Below are 22,583 nucleotides of genomic sequence, written 5' to 3'. Positions count from 1 at the left end.
GAGTCACAGCAAGACGACAACCGGCGTGAGCTTTGGCATGGAAATGGGGGATAGATCGGATGGAAATTCAACATCATTTACAACTTGCAATGGAAATGAAAATCAAAGTAGAGATTGCGGTCACTTAAATGATGGGGATGAAGAGGATTATGAGCTAGAAATCGTAACCGCTGTCGCAGATTTCTGTGCAATAGACGATAGCCAGGTACGGTAGGTCTGAGCGCAATTCTTTTTCGTAGTCCCACGTGAAGTAATTAATGTACCGGTACTATCTATCTAGATTATGTTTTTTTCTATTATTGAACATGTCATTTGTCATTTTGTGTTATTATTCATGTGACATGATGTGAGCCCTGGGGGGGGGGGGGCAGTCAAATGTATTGCTGTACACATGAATGACCAAATTATTTTCAAACATGCCCTGGCCTTGTTATTAAATGTTAACGAGTTTTTACTCTGCATATGATTAAACCCGTCCCTAGATGCTAGAATCTAGTTCTAAAATCTAAACACTTATTCAATGAACAAGGTTATATAACCCTGTTCTCAGTAACATCTTTTAAAGGTCGTATTACTGACGGAGATCACTGCACTACTCTCTTCGTTTATGATGATAGACATCTTCTTTTCAACCTCGTGGTGATCGCAGACCCCACTGTGAACTTCATAAAGTTGTTGATGAACATCTCTGCTACTAGTACTACACGCTACTCTCTTTCATCATTTATGATGATATACATCTTCTCTTCAACCTCGTGGTGATAGCAGACCCGCCGTGAACTTAATAAAGTTGTATTATTGACAGAGCTCGTTGCGTTAATATCTTACATCATTTATGATGATATACATCTTCTTTTCAACCTCGTGGTGATAGCGGACCCCGCCGTGAACTTAAAAAAGTTGTACTTTGATGTACCTACATCTCTGCGTTAGTCTCTTACATCGTTTATGATGATAGACATCTTCTCTTCAACCATGTGGTGATAGCGAACCCTGCCCTGAACTTAATAAAGTTGTATTATTGATGGACATCTCTGAGCTAATCTCTTACATCGTTTAAGATGATATACATCTTCTCTTCAACCTCATGGTGATAGCGGACGCCGCTGTGAACTTAATAAGGTTGTGTTATTGACAGGCATCATTGTGCTACTCTCTTACATTGTATGAGATCAAGAGATCACCTATAAAAGATACTTATAAAAGATGACCCATCGATCGTTTATTGACATGTGATCTATGAGAAATATTTTCATTTTCCTTTATTTTATTTCCCTTTGCGTCTTTGCTCGGAAGATGCGTCATTCGTTTATCTTTCTAATAAATATCACTCATTTTATTGTAAAGCAGTAACACCTCAAAACCGTTTTCAAACATGTTCCAAACGATTGTGCATGTTGGCGACTTCCATTCCAATGCATTCGTCTTTGTGACTTTGTCAGGAAGATGCGCATGACCGCGAACAAAATTTCAATGTATTCCTTTGTTTTTAAACATCGCCGATTCGATTTCGATTTAGAAGTTTAACTGCTGATCCGATTTTCGATCTGATTTTTTATTCAATTTACAACATTATTCAAAATGACAAAGGTGGGAGGGAAATATTATTTACTGTAAAAATTATGGGAAAAAATATAACGAGAAAGAAAAATAGCTTAATATCTTACTTTTCACCCATATTTCACTCCTTGTCCATCCTCCGGTTATCCTCAAAATTGGTGATTTTGGGCCAGTATCTATTTCCTCACACGTATTATTCATGACCGATTTCAAATCATCGCATGCAATCGGTTGTAGTTCAAACAGCATAAATATTCATATTATATGGGATGGCTCAGAAAATATTTCCCAAACTCTTAGAATGTTTTGGGTATTTTCCGAGCTTGTAAGTAAGCAGTGCAACCTTATGATGTCCCAAAATCTGTTTTTTCTTCCAGTTGAGCTTTGAAACTGGGCAAGTACTATCAGTGCTGCGTAAAACCAATGTTGACTGGTGGTGGGCACGCAAGGGTAATACCACAGGTTACATTCCAACCAATCACATCGCTATGGAATCCACGGATCCTGCATCAAAACCTGACTGGCAAGATGATGAATACTTTGGGAGTTACAGTACTTTGGTAAGAGTCCTTGGTATCATAATATTAGTGGATGTTCATTATAGCATTGGCCGAATACACAGTTACGCTAATAATTATTTATACCTCAAGTAAAATGGTAGGTTTTTTTAATGCCTCTGCTCACCATAGTCAATTGCGTGCATCATTATGATTCTGGGATGTCAGCCATCAGATTTGATGGATCAATAAAAAAACTTTTTCTTAAGTTGTGCCATCATAGGAGTGGTGATTTTTTTTGTAATTCATATTTTTTCCACATTTTTCTTACATTAAGAATAAAATGTTTTACTATATTCATTTATTTATTTTTCATTATCAGACCTTTATATTTGAGGAGTGCGATCGCACCGGCGCTCCTACTGTGCTCCTAAAAAAAAAAGCCTTCACAAAAAGTTGCTGAAATTTCACATTTTACATCTTTATATTCATGACATAGGCATGTGTTTTCCATAATTCCTTGAAATTATTTTGATTTAGTTGGAAACTACCGAAAAATTGAAGAATATTCACTTTTTTCCCGACTCTGATTTGATTTTAAACTTGGTAAATATTGTAGTCCCATATGTAGATTTTCATTGCAACACCATGTAAGTCTACTTGTGGGACTACAATATTTACCGAGTGTTAATTCAAATCAGAGTTGGGAAATAGGTGAATATTCTTCATTTTCTGATAGTTTTCAACTAAATCAAAATAATTTCAAGGAATTATGGAATACAAATGGCCATTTCATAAATTTAAAGATGTAAAATATGAAATTTTAGCAATTTTTGTGTTTAGTTTTTTTATTTTATTTTTTCTAAAGCAGGAGCACAATATTTTGTAAAGGCCTTGTTTCGCCACAGAATAATTTAAATAGCTATACAGCTATTTAAGAAAAATCTACAATTTATCATACTTGTATTGTATTGAATTAATTTGAGCTCCTCAAAAAAATAAGGAGAGTGATTTATTGCGCTCCATGAAATTATAAACGTGATGGACTGCATTATTATCATTTAGGGTGGGGCAGGATCAAGATCAAAGGTCACAGAGGTCATTATACATTGAAACATCTTGTTCTTGAGATAACTGAGTAATTGTACATGTATTTTACTTTAAACATGGATTTTGTTTGCATATTAGAGGAACACTTAACTTATTAGAGTTAGGGGTCACGAGGTCAAAGTTTGACATTCAGAAAGATCATTATGTTCTGTTCCTGAAACATTTTTAAGATACCAATAGGGCCCAAGTCAATTTAGCTGATGTATATTCAAGAAACATATAATGGAAGTCTTTATGCTCTTTAAAACATGATGCACAGTTTACTACTCCATTTAATTATCTATACTTTATTTTTTCTATTGCTTCCTTATACAGAAATTGCAACAGGAAATGCTAAGTGACCAAGCCAGGAATGAAGCTTATCAAGTTGCCATTGAAAGGAACAAGGAAGCAATGAAAGGGAAGGTCTGTGAATACTTTATGTTTAGTGGGGGTATTTTTCATGAAATCAATATACTCTCCGAACTATGATGACATTTCAAAAAATTACGCATGTTTAAGATTCCAATATCGACTAAAACTCTACCATTTGTACATGAACGTTAATAATGAATGAGCAAATTACCTGAAACTTCCTTAATGGTATATGAATGGTGTTTTTCAGGATTTTAATATCAGATTTTGTTGGTGTTTTACAGGTTGTTTTGGATGTCGGCTGTGGGACAGGGTTTCTTAGCATGCTGTGTGTTAAGCATGGAGGGGCCAAGAGGGTAAGCATTCACATCTTGCATCACTGAATAGAATATATTAGAGAATGGTGGTATTTGCTCAAGTTTTGAGACTGAAACAATCAGGGTTCATAACTCTGACACATTTTGAAAATTCCTTATCATGATGAATGTTCACATCGGCTTTTATTTTTTTACAAATTTGACAATACGGACCAACTTAACTGAACCATGTAATATCAAGCAATGCCTTATATTCCACGTGTTCAGGGAGGAAATAATCATTGTTTTACTTGACAATGAGGAGAAAATTAGAATATTTCATATAACAAAATACAAAGAAATATTGAGTGGATGACATCATCAGTCTCCTCATTTGCATACTGACCAGAATGTGCATATAAGTGTTTTGTGAAATTAAAGCCAAACTTTAAAATGTCATAACTTTCTTATTTTACGTCCAATTTTGATGAAATTTTCAGTGTTATCCTTGTTGGATTTTTCTCTTTTTATTCAAATCAACTTTTTGTTGGGGTGGACTTGTCCTTTAACATAAAATTCTGTATACATATTTTCAGTATTGAATAACAATGATTTCCGATTAATGATAGCCAAAATTTGCATCTTGTCTTCATTTTCTTGTTGAAAGTCATTGATGTTAACAATAGGGGAAGGCGGGATAAGTTGAGCATAGGGGCAAGTTGAGCCACCACCTCCAGGCCAATAATGAATGAGTCAGACATTGTGGTGGTGTCATGTATTGATGTCCTATTACATATCCCTTTACCCAACCATATTGTTTTCGACTTTGAAACAAAATGTACTCTTTTAGACGGAAAAATACAAATTTCAGCAAAAAAGTAAAAAGGATATAAAATAGTGGAGTGCTGTTTCCCCACACACGTCTTTAACTATGATAAAGAAATAATAACAATATTGTAAGACCAGGTATGGATCTTCATTCTTTTCATAGTCTTTTAAATGATGGATGCATAAGAAACAAGTGGATGTGAAAATATCGCATTAAGTCCGGACAGGGGTATTTTGAGCCAGCCAACATGGGGCAAATTGAGCCATGGTAATTCTTATGGTAATAAGAGTGAAAAATTTTAAAAAACTCTGAAAAGCCATTATATGCAGGTAGAAAGGTATAAATTCACATGACAGTTCTTTTACTTTTAGCTGATGTTAGTATTTATAGAGAATTAGCAAGTGGAAAGACTTGAAATAAAATATTGACATGCTGCTTCTTCCCGCATATATTTTGTGCATAGTTTTTGTGGCCCAACTTACCCCAGAAGGTGGCACAACTTACCTCACATATGGGGCAAGTTGAGCCATTTGACATTGTTTTTTTCAAAGGTCACAATGAATTTCAGTGTGGGGGTAGAAAGTTATATATAGGTGAAAAATGTTTTCCAAGAATCAAATTTAAAGGCAAGGTACTTATTTCTACAATATTATTAGTCATATTAATTCTAACATGCAAAATGCAAAAAGTGTCACAACTTACCCCGCCTTCCCCTATCTATATTTTATTGAAATTAGGCAGTTACATTTTGCACTATTTTTCACAGCAAAGGACGTTTTTTAAATCTGAAATGTTCTAGTCACACTACAATCAACTGCATGAGTATTGCCTAAGATAGGCTCAGTTGCATACCGAAAAGAAAAATGTAATTGCTTAATATTCAGATTGCTTGAAACAACCAAGAGGGTTTTAACTCCTTTTGTGATTGTTGGCTGGTAATGTAAATACATTGTTGTCCATGTTCCCCTTAATATCAGGTTCATTCAATTGAAGCCAGTGAGATGGCAGATACTGCGGAGAAGCTGATTCAACACAACAACCTGTCTGATGAGATCACTCTATATCATGGGAAGGTAGAGGGTACAACCTTACCTGAGAAAGTAGACCTCATCATTTCAGAGTGGATGGGAACCCTTCTTATTGTGAGTACTCTCCCCCTTTCTCTTCCTCTCCATGATCTTGGCTCAGTTACACAAAGATTGGCAATTGTAAATTTGAAAAGAAAAAAAATCCTCTGGTATATACAGTATGTATAGTGGCTGTGTTAATAAGATTATGCAACCGCATATTAAATTGGCTATCATGGCATACATTTATTTATAATTGAAATATATGCAATATTTATACACAGTATACCACACAATCAAAGAAAATAGAAAGTGCTTATAATGTGGGAAATGTTTTCACATTTTTTGTTGATCACAAAAGCACATTATTGGAGCTATTTTGCATCGTACTAGATGCCTTTGTCACATTTTAGAGCAAATTGTTTTACCCCAGTCTTTCCTTTTTCCCAAAATGGTGTTAATCTCCATACACCACTTTGGGGGTATGAAGCTACTAGCATATGATGGGGTACATAACGTCCCATGTACTCCACATACATTATTGAATGTTATAAACTACTGCAATGTGAACCATGAAAGTATAAAACCATCCTACTCAATGTTTTTTCCCCTCAGTTTGAGTTCATGATCGAGTCTGTCCTTATTGCCCGAGACCAATGGTTGAAGGCGGATGGTAAGATGTGGCCTTCCCAAGCCCATCTCTTCCTGGCTCCAACCTCTGCACCCAAACATAAGGATCGTATCCATTTTTGGGACTCTGTTTGTGGTCTGGACTATTCTATCTTGAGGTGAGAGCACTTTCCTGGCAGGATAAATGCATTTGACACATATCCGTACTGAACAATAGGCAACTAGGCATATAAAAGGGGAGAGAACTAGCCAACACTGTGTGCTGTAAGAAAGGTAGTCTTAGAATTCAACTTTCGAGATAGCTAGCAATAATATAGATAATAGAGTAGCCTGTTTGAACAGAGAACCTCAAATGTTTTGAGAGGAAAATTATTTAATTTGCTAATTAGAAACATAATTCTTGTGATATGAATGTATTGCATAGTGTATGTTTTATCATTCAAGTGGGTAAATATGACAAGACTGCACTGCTCAGAATGTTGCATCATGGGACATGAACCTGTCCAGACTTTAGTCTAAGGACTTGAGGTGGTACTATTAAGGATGTTGGTTTAAAAATGTAAATTAATAATTTAATTAGGATTCTCAATATTCCCTACTCTGTACTTTGGTGTTTGTTTTTGTCTCACCTGCGAAGCAAAGTGAGACTATAGGCGCCGCTTTTCCGACGGCGACGGCGGCGGCGACGGCGGCGGCGGCGGCGTCAACATCTAATCTTAACCTGAGGTTAAGTTTTTGAAATGACGTCATAACTTAGAAAGTATATGGACCTAGTTAATAAAACTTGGCCATAAGGTTAATCAAGTATTACTGAACATCCTATTAGAGTTTCATGTCACATGACCAAGGTCAAAGGTCATTTAGGGTCAATGAACTTAGACCATGTTGGAGGAATCAACATCGAAATCTTAACCTGAGGTTAAGTTTTTGAAATGTCATCATAACTTAGAAAATATATGGACCTAGTTCATGAAACTTGGACATTAGGTTAATCAAGTATCACTGAACATCCTACATGAGTTTCACGTCACATGACCAAGGTCAAAGGTCATTTAGGGTCAATGAACTTTGGCCGAATTGGGGATATCTGTTGAATTCCCATCATAACTTTGAAAGTTTATGGATTTGATTCATGAAACTTGGACACAATAGTAATCAGCATCACTGAAAATTTTGTGCAAGTTTCAGGTCTCATGATTAAGGTCAAAGGTCATTTAGGGTCAATGAACTTTTGCCGAATCGGGGGTATCTGTTGAATTACCATCATATCTTTGAAAGTTTATTGGTCTAGTTCATTAAACTTGGACATTAGAGTAATCAAGTATCACTGAACATCCTGTGCGCGTTTCAGGTCACATGACCAAGGTCAAAGGTCAATGAACTTTGGCCGAATTGGGTGTATCTGTTGAATTACCATCATAACTTTGAAAGTTTATGGATCTGATTCATGAAACTTGTACATAAGAGTAATCAAGTATCACTGAACATCCTGTTCGAGTTTCAGGTCACATGATCAAGGTCAAAGGTCATGTAAGGTCAATGAACTTTGGCCATGTTGGGGTTTTTTGTTGAATAACCATCATATCTCTGTAAGTTTATTGGTCTAGTTCATAAACGTGGACATAAGAGTAACCATGTATCACTGAACATCTTGTGCGAGTTAGAGTAGTATTCAAAGTCAGCACTGCTGCTATATTGAACCGCGTGGTGCAGGTGAGACGGCCAGAGGCATTCCACTTGTTAAAATTTAGTTGTGCTTTGGCAAATCCATTAAAAATGGATGTCAAAGTTACATTCTATAAGTACTAAATCATATGAATGTGTTATGGTGTGATGATATGAAATATATATCAAACATGTTTAAGTGGGTATTTTTACAATTTTACAGGTACATTTCTTTTGATTGGGTGCCCAATCAAAATTAAACTTCATTATTAGGTGGTCTGTCTTTGACAGATCACCTCTTAATTTCGTCAGAATTTTCTTTATTATTTATTTATTTATTCATTATTTATTTTTTTGCACCTATGTTTGTCGCCAACTTTTCTCGGAATTGGCTGAATCAATTTTGCTGACTTTTTCGTCATATATAGAGTCTATCATAGAGACGGCATACAAATTTTTTCAAGGTCATATGGTCATGTGGACGTCATCTACGTGCCATTTTGTAAAATTCTTAATTTGATCATATCTTCCTTATCAATTATCAAAAATTAACAATATTTAAATCACATTAATTTCAGGTCAAGGGTCAACTGTCAATGTCATTGAAGGTTATGTAAAGGTCATGCTAGAAAAATCCTCCAAATGGCTTACAAAAATTTTTGGTTACGTTTCAGGTCTTTTAAGCATTTCAAAAATTTGCGCGCGCGTAACGCCTTAACGCAACGCACAAACACTGTTTTTTTAATGTCATTGCATTGATAACATAATTCTGAGCAATATGATACCTTGATCAACCTTCTACGACCATTAATAACGAAATTAACACCGTTAAAGTTTGCAACACGTGTGCGTTCGAGCTCTCACTATAGCCATATGGGCAAAAACATGCCTATTGCAAATTCACTGTAGCTCTTTAAATAGTCTGTTGACCCCCAATTTTTTTTTCATATATCGATAGAGTATGAGGTGTAAATTTGATTTCATGTCACCATTGTCCCTCAATTTGATCATGACGTCATCAAAAAGGGCGTCTGAAGTCAAAATATCCATTTTCCTTGTTATGACATCATAATAATTATGCAAATTAGGCTTTAACTCCATGAATATTGGTCAATTTTCGCCCAATTTTCGATACGATGTAGCTTAGGTCTTACTCTTTCTGAATCATTGCCTTTATTTTTCATTTTGATAACAGATCATCCTGAAAAATTGCAAATGATAAAGGCATGTAATTTTTCCTCATTTTGCGTGTAATCTCTATAAGACATGACTTTTTCTCAAAACTAGATTCGACATTCCTCTATTTCGTGAGCCATATCTCCATTTTTTCTTGTCAGTTTTCCGTGAGCTGTGAGGATGTTGAAGCTGAGATTCTAAGCTTTCGGTAGCGTTCCCTCCATTTTTTATCAGATGCCGGGATCATGCCCGTTATTCACTTGCAAATTAGAATTGTATTTCTCAAAATTGCTTACGTGTAATCTCTATGGGGAATATTGTGGCTCAATGGATAACGCACTTGACTTGCGTTCTCGGGGGCGCAGGTTCAAATCCTGGGGTAAACAAGATTTTTTTTTTTTCTTTTTACCACCTCTTAGATGATGCTTTATGACAATTAAAAGGTATAAGAGTTCAAATTTAGCAAGATAAAAGAGATTATAATTACATGTACTCTTTTTTCATATCATATGTATTTTGCGTGTAATCTCTATGGGACATGACTTTTTCTCAAAACTAAATTCTACATTCCTCTACTTCTTGGGCCATTTCGCCATTTTTTCATATCAGTTTTTCCTGAGCTTTTAGTATGTTGTACCTGAGATTCTAAGCTTTCGAACATATTCCCTCTATTTTTTTATCAGATGCCGGGATCATGCCGTTTTTCGCTTGCAAAATTGGATTTGTAATTCTCAAATTTGCTTAGGTGTAATCTCCAAGGGAACATGTAAATCTATGATGGGAATATCATGGCTGAATGGATAACGCACTTGACTAGCGTCCTTGTGGTCCCAGGTTCGAATCCTGGGGTGCTCAAGATGATTTTTTTTCATTTTTTTTCTTTTTACCACCTCGTACATGATCTTTTATGACAATTAAAAGGTATAAAAGTTAAAACAGATTATAAATACCTTTTTCATATCACATGTATTGTCATAACTTAAATAGACCTTTTTCACAGTGCTTTATCATCTCCAGTCTTTCACAAATATTCTATCAATAATGAACATTCAGTTGTCATCATGATGATCATATTGATCTACTAGAACATGGTGATAATGATCATGATGGCGAGAATAAGTACAGACCACCTAATTTGTCCGCATGACAAATTAAAATCTAGTTTTTCTTTTATCTTTGCAATAGTCATAATTTAGGCAGTGTTAAAGGCTTTCACAAATCAAACACCCTCTTGTTTTACAATTAATCACAAAACTGCTGCCAATAAAGAGTGAATACTTCTCAGAAATGAATCTCCTTTTTATCCTATTTATTATTTGAATAATTATAAGTATATTTTTATTGATATATAATATCTTAATTTAGTAAACTTATAGAGAACAGAGCCAAATCATATTAACAACTTAAACACATTCAACAAAAGTTGTATTATAACTTTTGTTAAATTTGTATTGTAACCTTTGGTAAATCAACAATCTGTTATAAGCATTTCACTTTCTTGCCTATCTGAGATTGCTCTCAGCTGAGCCTCACCGTTCAGAGATAATTTTCCCTCATTGAAAAAAATGATGATTGTTCAAAATTGTTATTTTTTTTGACAGAACAGCTGCCATGTCAGAATACTTCTGCAAGCCTCTTATCAATGAAGCACTCAATGCAAGTGATCTGTTAGCTGAAGGAGACGTTGTGTATTCATGTGATCTCAACATGGTTACTATAGAAGATCTTGAGGTTTGTTCAGCTTCAAAGTTCTTTTCTTTCTTTTTTTTACATAGGCTGTGGCTTTAGTATTGTACAGAAAACAATTGCAGTGGATGGATTTGTGATTCTTGTACAAACCTTTGATTGAAATGAAATTTCAGCTTACTGTAAAATGTAAAATGACAGAAACACATCAGAGTTATTATGCTGTATGTATTGAGGAAGCATAAAAACTCAGTCAGTAGAGCTGGGTTTTCATATTCCAGTGACCTGGGTTCGATTCCCAATTGGTGCGCTCGTGCCCTTTAGTAAGGCATTTAAATCCTCATTGCAAGGTCTCTTGGAGAGGACCTTATGTCGTCAGTCCTCTGGATACTTGCTTACAAGCATTGATGCTTTCTATAGCTATTGGGTAAAAAAAATTACTACCATTGTATACATTCACCACCATTCACTGTATGTAATCATAAATAATTTAAGACATAGTGGTAATGCTAGATTTTTAATTTATCTATTTTTTACTGATTTTTTTCTATATTGAATGATTCATATCGCAAAGATAATAAATAACCTCCTCACATGTTTCTTTGGCAGATGATCAAACAGGATTTTTCATTTACCATCAGCAAAGCAGGAACTCTACATGGCTTTGCCTCCTGGTTCAGTGTGGACTTTGAACCCCTTGAGAAGAGCAGTGCAAAATGTGTGGTGCTGGATACCAGTCCACATGTACCGTAAGTCCAACATCTATTTCACACCTTGCTCATAACCAGGGATGCCACTTTTCCGTATTTGTACGTAATTCCGTCTTTTTCCCTGCTGTCCGTCTTATTTCCGACTTTTCCTGTTTCTGTGTAGGCTCTACTAAAAAAAAAGTCGGAAAGTCCTTTTTTCCCCCCTACACCTCTCCCGATTGCGATGCATGTCGATCTACGTTCATTGAGTTATGCTTTTATCAAGGCTTTTCGATTGGAATCCTCAACATCCTGGCCGATCAATGCGAGCGACAAGTTCCGAACGCACGCACATAGACAAGCGCAAAACAGCGGCACGAATCGCGATATAATAACGACTGGTAAATACGTCTGTAAAGACGATGACGTCATCCAAGATGGCAACTTACAATGACTAACGAAAGGATCGAGGATGACTAAGTTTTTATCATAATTTGAAAGGAATTAGCGGTAACTGCTGTATAAGGTACGATGTTTCTGAATTTTATATATTTTCTCGTGAATTTGGATGTGATTGTTTTTTAATAATGTGACATTTTATGTACCAAAAACGATCCAAAAATCGGTCTGCCGAATGTTAGATCTAACGTTTACAGCTGCATGCTGATAAAGTACGTAACCCAGGGAGCTCCGGCCCGCTTCGCTGGCCGGTGCTCCCTGGTACTGGGTTAGCTGATTGTCTTATGTACAGGCCAACAACTCTTCAGTCTATGTATTGGTGAGTGGAGTCAACGCAGTTCAGCGGAGGAACCAAAATACAGAGACTGAAGCTGTTACTAGTCTAGCGTTCTACTACTTTAGAAACACACAACTAACTACCGTCAGTTTTTTCAAACCTTGGCTTCAATGTCATCAGTCACAACAAGGTAAGAAGCCACTTGCCCCCCCCCTAAATTTTGAGGTGGTGGATACCCCCCCCAATGCCCCAATTCACTGATCCTGGACACTGTCCCTGCCCGCGATAAGTTTCAGTATTTTTGGAGGACACCTAGTGGCATCCCTGCATAACAGCAGTAATGTACAGGTTGTATAAAAAGAAAAGTAAACCGTCATTCATATCTTTTTATGAAAAAAATTTATAGAATCAGAATCAATCAAATATATATTGCTAAAAAGGTACAACTTCTATTATGCTAGAATAGAGTTCTGTAACCATGGATTACTGAACATTTTTGTTCTGAAAACTTGTCCATGGCAGGTCGTTCCGTTCACCATGCACTGGAGGATGGGAGGGTTCTTATTATTTGGCAACCAGTCAATCTGATTATTTTCGCCATCCTATATATTCTATATTTTTTCTTTTAAATAATCAAAGGGTGATTCCCCCCCTTTTTTTTTTATAAATTGGATTTTAAGTCAAGTAGGAATATTTCTTGATAATACAGGGGTGGTATCCTTAGATCCATTTTATCTCAGATAAAATAAAATATTTTATCTCCGTTAAAATCAGGGAGATAAAATACCCTTAAAATCCATCCAAATTGGTATTCGGAGAACAATTTTATCTTCATTTTATCTCTGTACGATACACCTATTTTTAAATCAATATCCAATTAGAAACGTGCTTTTATAGCTCTCTCACATCACTAAACCAATAGAAATCCATTCCGCCAGGAGGTGTGGCAAAGGAGTGAGATTGCGTCAATTTATTGACTTCAAATACGCTTGCGCGTCTTTATAGAGATTTCTCTTTAAAAAATGACAATACAAAAAAATTTCGGAATCTATATTACATCTTTTCAAGCTTCATTTCAAAGACAATTTTAGTCAAGAAAAGTCTTATAAAATACTTCCTGATTGTACAGGAATAACGTTACGGTCTTATTCTCAATAAATATATATTTTTTCTTCAATTTTATGTCAACATTTAGAGTTAATTCACATAGAAATAATGATGAAATCAATGTCAAAATAGCCCGTACCCTCTTTTAAGTTTATTTTTTCTTCAAAGTAACATGGGCGCAAGCACATCATCCGCGTTGCAATGGCCAGATACGCGATGGGTATGTCTACGCAGGCATTGTTTTGTTGCGTATCATCTGTGCTTATGCAAGATAGCAAGATAAAATTAAAAATTTTATCTTAGAGATAAAATCTCATCTCAGAATACCAATTTCATTTCAAGAGATAAGATAAAATGACCTCAGAATACGGCCCCAGGGCTTTTACTGAAAATATAGATTGAAACCGTGAGAGTGACTTTTTTCTTTCTTGTTGTTTTGGGTAAACCTTTTTATTTCATGCCTAAAGTAGCATATGGAATTAGTGATTAGATTTTTTCTTGATTTTCGTTGTGACTGTACAGTCAACGACCAATTGATATGATGTAGAGACTGTCATCTGTATTCATTCTCTTTCTTAGACTGACCCACTGGAAACAAGCAGCCTTAGTTCTAGATGACTGGTATGATGTAGAGACTGGGGATTCTGTCCAGGGCACTATGAGGATGGAAAGAAGCTTTATGTGGAGGAGACATTTTAGGGTCAGGTTATCAGGGACCATCACTTTCAAAAATTCAAGCAACGTGAAGAAGGTAAGATTGTTTTACGTCTTTTCTTTTTTGTGTTGTGTATATTCCTCCTTGGACCCCTTCCCCAACACATCCTCTCTTAATATTTTACAGAAGAAAAAAATCCATCAAGTGCTGTTCCTTAAACTCTTCCCTGGTTTATAGTTGGAAATTATTTTCCTATTATAGTTAATATTTGCAGAGCTGGAGAAAACAGGCTAAAAGGAAGTAATTTCCATGTTTGCAAGTGCAGCTATGTAAGAATATTTTTGTCTTGAATCTGGAATATTATAGTGTATGCTACTGAATATTTATAAAGATAATAACATTCTAAACCTAGTCAGTGTTCATAGTTTTATACTGTTTAACAAAGGGTAAAGTAGGTTTTCTTTATCCTCATCACAGATGTCTATAAGACTTCAAAGTATGTTAATAAAAATCCTAAAAACAAGCTATAACTATTTAGTGGTTAAAGACGATTCAAGTAATTTTTTTTTAAAGCACTGCAGTTTATTTTGTATCTCTTCCAGACTATTGTTATTTCCCTTCTTTGAAACCTTTCAGTATGACATTCAAAGTATGTTGACTAGGAGTAGCCTGTGATCAGAGATTGTTCAATTGATTTTATTTTATTTATTTAATAAATTATTTATTTATTCAGTTTAAAAAATTTCACAATTTCCAATGACCAAAAATGAACATGCTTACAATTAATACAACATAATTATAATGAAAGCTAATCAATTCATAACCAAACAAATATTTGACAAATGGTCTGCTTTATTTGGGTTTCTCTTGACAGACTTTCAATAAGACGTTCAAGGTATGGAGATGACATCCTTCAGTTATTCTCTTCAGCAACCATTTTATATGGACATCATCCATACAGACAATCTATGCGTAATTCACATCTCAATTTGTAAAACGGGTATCTGGTAATATGTTCTGCAGCTGTACTGTGCACTAATGTATATGTATTATCTATTGTACTCGGTGCTGATGTGTGTCAGAAATTTACCAGAGTGAGTGCCCTCAAGTAATGGGATGGGTGCACATGCACAGACTGGTTCATTTTGATGTCATAACTCTAGTTAAGTCCAGTTAAACCATGGTTTCGATATGAGGGTGAAATCTGGGCAGCCAAACGTGGTATTAATCTGACATTAAAGTTGGAATTAAAAGGCATTCTCATGCTCCTCAAAGATCAAAACTTCACTCAAATCAGTTATATCTGGAGGAGAGACCTGTGGGTCACAGTGATCTCAAGAACATTGTGTCAAAGCAGTAATGATAATGAAATACTTTGGTTGGAGATTTCAAGATAGCCAACTTCTTGAGACCGTCTTAATAGTCGTCAAAAAAAGACGCATGTGTTACATAAAATAATTTAGGTGACAATCAAGTAGTTTATCTGATAACGCTGGAGTAATTAGTGAATTATCGGATGGTCTAATATCACTTTGTCTACTTATCAGTTCGTCCATCTTCACATAGTCTAAACCCATTTTGTCTACAACCAGTTCGTCTAATATCCACTTTGTCTAATTCTCACTTGGTCTAATATCCAATTCGTCTCATTTCCATTTGGGCTAATATCCAATTTGGCTAATAAGCAGTTGGGCTAAAACCATTTTGTCTAATATTCATTTCGTCTAATTGTCATATGGTCTAATGACCGTTTGGTCTAATTATTACTTGGTCTAATTTTCACTTGGTCTTATATCCATATCTCTTCGTAGGCCTACCTGAAAGGGGGTGGTGCAGTGCTGCTGCTTATTACAACAAAGATATTACATTACATTTTGTACATCCCTGTAAATGGATGGCACGGTGGCCAGTTCGTTTGCAGCCCTTTCATTAATGTGTGATTGTGTACGTTGCACAGTTACAGCGTCCACATCTGGAGGGTGTGAGTGCTCCACACTATCCATTAGATTCTGATATCCCAAGTGTCCTGCCCCCTCAAGATTTATGAGGGTACTGGAGCACACTCTCCAGTTCCTGCACCGCTAATAAATAAATCTGTTTGCCCTTCTCCTCTCCGTGTAGGAAAAACCTTGGTAGGCTATGCAAGACTTCTCTTTGGAAGTTTTAAAAACTTCCATGTCATCTGTAGATGTAAGCCAAGTTCGACAAAGATGATTGAGCCTCGGTAAGACAGTTTAGTTTCATGGCATGACTGTGACATTAATCTGAAATTGTACGCAGGGGCAGATCCAGGGTTTTCAAAAAGGGGGCACTAAAAAAAACTTTCTCACAGCCTACATAACGAGCGGGTTATGTGCAGGTTTTGGTTACCTTTTATCCAGATTCATAGCAAATTCAACCACTCAATTAAAATTTCATTCGAAATAGAGCCAATTTTTAAATTTTACTTTTACTACTTACCATTTTCATGGAACGGCCAATATGTTCTCAGTATTGAAGTGGATTTCCCTAATAATAATGATAATAGGCATTATCATCGATCTAGAAATATTCTATTCTGAGGCGCACAAGGAAATAAAGAATGAGAAAGAGTGTCAAAGTGCCAATAACTAATACTGTTAGAATAGATAAAGACTTCAGTTTAGATTTGAAGGTCTCCAGTGATGGCATTCTATGAGGATACCTAGTTGCAAATAGTTTAATAACCTAGTCATAGTCAAGTTTGATATCCCTGTGGGTAAAGAGCAGCATCAGGCATTTACAGGGACCCTGCGTCTATACTCCGTAGGACTCATTGTAGGAGCCATCACCAACATCGGTACACTAGGGTATGTCTGACCAAATGTTGTGATGTCAACATTAATGACACCAATAACGCATACTCCATTTCCGTCTGGTCCAGTTACATTCAGGTTGACCTCTTTGATCCTCATGTCCTTTAAGTCAGGGTGGAATTGAGCAAAGTCCTCAGAAACTATGGTCACCTGTGATCCAGAATCTAGCAGTGCTCTGACGTTGGAATCACAAATACTCATAATACTCTCGCTTGCTGGACCAACAAGGCCCAGTCTATCAGACTTTGTTTCACTACATGGCTGTGCCTCATTGCCTGTGGCGTATTGACTAGCTACGGGTGGTGCCAGTTTAAAGGAGCCCTATTTATTTCGTTTTATTTATACAGAGTAACCACATCAGTAGTCTTGTACTGTTTTCCAGGGGGCCCTGTAAACAAATATTTACAATATAACAGACAAGCAGATTACACAAGGAAAAAACAAACAGAACATGCAAAATAATCAGAAGTGAATACATGGGGGGGAAAAGATGATGGTACATAGGTGCCATGTAGGCAACCTAATGGTTGGGCAGTTGCGAAAGAATTGGCCCCCCTATCCACACTCCTAAGAGACTGCTCCACTCGTCCCTTTTTCCTTTTTTTTTCAGCTTGGTCATTGAATCCCTGCTGATAGTAGCTTCCAGAGCATCCATCCTCTTCTCCAGCTCCACCATTCGTTTGTTGTGGTCCCGCTGGTCCCCTTGAATATTGTGAAGGAGGCACAGTACCTCATTCGTTGCCGGGTCATTTCCATCCTCTTCTGTGTTTCCAGCGCTCATTTGGTGGTACTGGACTGGTTTCCAGCTATGGCCCCCGCCTGCAAAATCTTTCCCAGGCCATTATCCTAAGTTCCTCTTTGAGTGCACGGAATGTCTTTTGTCGTGGCCTCATAGGGGTTAGGCGGGAGCGGACTTCATCATCGGCCAACCCTCTCATGAATTAGTGGGTCAGCTTCGTGTGCTTGTCCTCTACCATTACCCCATTTATGTCCTTTCCTCAATTGTGCACAAAATGCCCTCCAGGGCAACAGCATAAGATCCCACCTGCTCATGCTGCCATTGAGTGCTGGAATAAAATTCTGCCGTAGGGTCACAACTGTAAGAATAGTCCAAATATTCCCCTCTCAATTCCTCGAACGCTCTCTGAGTTTGCTCGTGAGGAGGGTTATTAAGGGCCAGTCTTCTAGCTTCCCCACCAAGGTTTCTCACTATTGTCGACAATTCCATATTGACTGGCTGTGGTGATGCTGCTAACATGTATTGGATGTCCTGTATTAAGTCCTTAATCAAAGATTTGCTCTCACGTCCACTGAATACTGGAACACTTCGAATTAGATGACAAGCCAGGATGCTATAGTTTGGTTAGTCTTCCATCGCTGCTCAAGGCTAGTTCAGCCTGTACACTGGGTTGCTCCTGATTTTCCTGATACATGATTATCTGATATCCAGCTGGCTACGCCATTTTTACGTAACATGTATGTTTGGACATTTAAAGATAGCTAACGTCTTGAGACCGTTGTGGTCGAAAAAGACGCAGGAGTTCCATGAAATAAATTAGGAGACAATGAAGAAAATTATCTGACTTTGCTGGAGTAATTATCTGTCAATAGACTGAAAGAAACAATGACGCTTGAGAAATACATTCAATAAAGCGAGGATTATAATATCTCAAGCATGGTGTCTGTGCTTTCTCTCCAGTGGCAATAACAAGTTAGCTATTGTCTTTACGCACACACAACACCTATCCATCCTATCATTCATCTATCACTCTCAACCATCCATTCACAAACACCAGCTTACTACAACAATTCCCCAGTGTCCTTGATCTACAACTCTAAAGGAACCCATATAATGTTGACCAAGGCCTTTCACCTATAAGCTCTCACCTCCAGCACTCTATACCTTCTACATGCCATCCCAGATCTTCAATTCATCTACAGTACAGAATCTATTTTACAGGGTTAGTTAAGTGCTTTACGAAACCCAAATTTCCTTATATGCATATGTTAAACTACAGCGACTAAAGTCTGTTACAATAATAGTAACACTGTAATGATAATTTAGAAGGAAAAAGGAATGTTTTTCTCAATTTCAAAGTCCTGAACCCTGTTGGGGTCACTCACCCGCAGAGGGGGACGTGTATGACTGTTACCACAAATGCAAGTAACCCCCTATTGCGGTCAATTTCAAGGACATTTTGTGACATTTACCCCCCTATTTTCACGCAAAACAATGGCAACAGAGTGCTCAGTCCTTAAAGATGACGAAGAGCCATGTCATACTGATACAATAATCCAAAAGAACTTGTATTTTTCTTGAAAATGAAGAAAAAGTAGAATTCTTTGTAAAAGTACATGTAGAGTTGTCAAGATAAAGATACAGAGCATGATCAGTTCAAAGGAGCATTTTGTCAGACCATGACCAAATACAGTTGAACCTCGTTATAATGAGGTCTTTGGGACCAGAGAAATTACCTCTTTATATCGAAACCTTGTTATATCAAGGTTAAAATCAATAGAATATAGAAATGAATGTTGCCAATATTCAGAGCGGTGTGGTAGAAAATGTAAATGAGTGCAATTTCCTTATTCCTTGACCAAATTTGATCAGTTTTTAAACTGTTGTTCAATTTTGTCACTTTTTATCTAAATAATGAAAAATCTTGGGTTCACTCGCTCTTTACATAAAATGCAATTTTCAATAAGCAAACCTACAGTGGTTACCTCTCTTAGTAAAAGGTTAAATGTTACATGCAGTTTCTTGGTCTCCATGAAATCTCTAAGAGTAAGCCCACAACTGAGTGTTTCTTCTGTGTTTCGATCTCCGTCTACTGTCATCTTCAAGATCACATGTCGGGCTTACTGAGATGATAATTCTTCCGTACTCAGCAGCAGAATAGTCAACGGCAGGATTTCGACATCGAGAAGCGTTACTAATTGATCTTCTATTCCTTGCAAAATCTGTCAGTGTATTTGCATCATGCTGGTTCAGAACAAATTGATGCTCAATCGTGTTTTCTTCTGATCCATCTTCAGTGTCCATGTAAATATGATTCACTTTCATGATGACATCTTTCAACACAACATCAACAATTGTGCCTGTATTGATGAAGACATTTTCCTGTTTCCTATATAAACTTATACCGGTAGTCAGGAAAACCTTTGTACACTTCTTTGCATCACTGAGATTTATGGGCTTGTAATATTCAACTACACCACATTCTTTATTTCTGATCTGGAGCATTCGGCCAAGAATCCACTTGTTCTGGTCACTTTTTAATGATACCGCAACATCATCATACAATCCCTCCTTGTTGCCATCCTCAAAGTTAGCAGCGTTGCACGTCTGTTGTTTGCTTCGCACTCTCAATGTCCTATCCAAAGACAATGCCCCACAAGGGTTTGTGTTGAGCTTAGACACAATTGTTGGTCTCCATGAAATCTCTAAGAGTAAGCCCACAACTGAATGTTCCTTCTGTGTGTCGATCTCCGTCTACTGTCATCTTCAAGATCACATGTCGGGCTTACTGAGATGATAATTCTTCCATACTCAGCGCAGAATAGTCAACGGCATAATTTCGACATTGAGAAGCGTTACTAATTGATCTTCTATCCCTTTGCAAAATCTGTCAGTATATTCGCATCATGCTGGTTCAGAACAAATTGATCGTGTCTTAATCATGTCTTCTTATGATCCATCTTCAGTGTCCATATAAATAAGATTCACTTTCATGATGACATCTTTCAACACAACATCAACAATTGTACCTGTATTGATGAAGACATTTTCCTGTTTCCTATATAAACTTATAGTCAGGAAAACCTTTGTACGCTTCCTTGCATCACTGAGATTTATGGGCTTGTAATATTCATCTACACCACGTTCTCTATTTCTGATCCGTAGTATTCGGCCAAGAATCCACTTGTTCTGGTCACTTTTTGATGATACCGCAACATCATCATACAATCCATCTTGTTGCCATCTTCAAAGTTAGCAGCGTTGCACGTCTGTTTGCTTCGCACTCTCAATGTACTATACGAAGACAATGCCCCACAAGGGTTTGTGTTGAGCTTAGACACAATTGTTGGTCTCCATGAAATCTCTAAGAGTAAGCCCACAACTGAATGTTCCTTCTGTGTGTCGATCTCCGTCTACTGTCATCTTCATGATCTCATGTCGGGCTTACTGAGATGATAATTCTTCCATACTCAGCGCAGAATAGTCAACGGCATAATTTTGACATTGAGAAGCGTTACTAATTGATCTTCTATTCCTTGCAAAATCTATCAGTGTATTCGCATCATGCTGGTTCAGAACAAATTGATGCTCAATCGTGTCTCCTTCTGATCCATCTTCAGTGTCCATGTAAATACGATTCACTTTCATGATGACATCTTTCAACATAACATCAACAATTGTGCCTGTATTGATAAAGACATTTTCCCGTTTCCTATATAAACTTATACTCAGGAAAACCTTTGTATGCTTCTTTGCATCACTGAGATTTATGGGCTTGTAATATTCATCTACACCACGTTCTCTATTTCTGATCCGTAGCATTCGGCCAAGAATCCACTTGTTCTGGTCACTTTTTGATTATACCGCAACATCATTATACAATCCCACTGTGTAGCCATCTATAAAGTTAGCAGCGTTGCACGTCTGTTGTTTGCTTCGCACTCTTAATGAACTATCCCAAGACATGAGCGCCCTCTGCGGCTGGTGTATCGGCGACAGGTTCAGGGATTTTTCGTCTGGCGATCGTGTTTCTCCCCTTTTTCCTGACCCCTATTTCAATCAGATCAAGGACGGTGAGCACCCATATTTCCGTTACTTCGAGGAGTGTTCTGTCCGCGGACGTTCCATGAAATTGACCCCTTTTCCAGCGAATTTGGTAACGGTCATGCGGTTGCCAAGTCAGATTCAGTGACTCTACCGGGGTCCTAAAGCAGGAGTTCCATTTTATGACAGTTGTCTACTTTTTTAAGTCAATTTCAGGTAAAATTCTTTGTTTGGATTTGTTTTGATAAGCTTAGAAGCACTGATTTCTGATACTGTCAGATGATAACTTTGTCAGTACTTAAAGCTTTCATGAAATGATACCTTGATATCTGGGAAATATTGAAAATAACAGCATTTAAACAACCTTTGGGCATTTTAGGTGACTGGTGATTAGATCACATACATAAATAGGGTGAACTACAGTTTAGAACATGGACCAAACAAGATTATATGTCAAGAACCAGTTTATCATGTGCTCTTCTATATGTTAAGTTTAGGCTACTCTATAATACACCTGTGCAATCACATGGATATGGAATTTGTCTCAGTATTATCTGATGATATTATGACAGGAACAACTGCTGTTGAAGAATACATGCCTCAATCAAGTACAAGTTTTAAGAGCATTCTGTGAAACAAATATTATGATTTGGAGTACGCAATTCATTCAATGACCTTGGCAATGTTCAAATTGACATTGAATTCATGATTTTTGTACCAGCTGCATGTAGGTAGTTCATAGATAAATACACAAAACTACTGTTTTGGAGACACCGTGCAGGCATCATAGGAGAAATGTGACTGCAGTATAAATGAAACCAGGAAGAAAGGTCATTTCTCTCTTAAAGGGGAAGTTCACCCTGAAGAAAACTTTGTTGTAAAAATAGCAGAAAAAATAGTAAAAAATAT

The 22,583-nt window shown here is 36.8% G+C and overlaps 1 protein-coding gene across 2 annotated transcripts; it reads left to right on the top strand.

Annotated features, from left to right (window-relative positions):
* LOC121426361 (protein arginine N-methyltransferase 2-like) lies at positions 1–22,583 on the top strand. Of its 2 annotated transcripts, XM_041622645.1 has the most exons (11): positions 1–205; positions 1,938–2,120; positions 3,483–3,572; positions 3,806–3,877; positions 5,624–5,788; positions 6,329–6,501; positions 10,786–10,915; positions 11,480–11,619; positions 13,982–14,153; positions 14,932–14,952; positions 22,406–22,583. In XM_041622645.1, the coding sequence occupies exons 1-11, from the start codon at positions 38–40 to the stop codon at positions 22,418–22,420; spliced, it is 1,329 nt and encodes a 442-aa protein (XP_041478579.1). In that variant the 5' UTR covers positions 1–37; the 3' UTR covers positions 22,421–22,583. The 2 variants fall into 2 exon arrangements, with proteins under 2 accessions (XP_041478579.1, XP_041478587.1); XM_041622653.1 differs by lacking the exon at positions 22,406–22,583 and having other exon boundaries at positions 14,932–15,888.

Source organism: Lytechinus variegatus, chromosome 1 (genome assembly GCF_018143015.1).
Source record: "Lytechinus variegatus isolate NC3 chromosome 1, Lvar_3.0, whole genome shotgun sequence".
Lineage (NCBI taxonomy): Eukaryota > Metazoa > Echinodermata > Echinoidea > Temnopleuroida > Toxopneustidae > Lytechinus > Lytechinus variegatus.
The sequence above is the reverse complement of the archived record's forward strand: the minus strand, read 5'-3'. Positions and strand labels throughout refer to the sequence as shown.

Coding starts and splice junctions, on each gene's coding strand:
- LOC121426361 (XM_041622645.1), top strand. CDS start 38: ATGGAAATGGGGGATAGATCGGATGGAAATTCAACATCATTTACAACT. Junction 3,573..3,805: donor AGGAAGCAATGAAAGGGAAG/GTCTGTGAATAC, acceptor GGTGTTTTACAG/GTTGTTTTGGATGTCGGCTG. Junction 11,620..13,981: donor GATACCAGTCCACATGTACC/GTAAGTCCAACA, acceptor TCTCTTTCTTAG/ACTGACCCACTGGAAACAAG.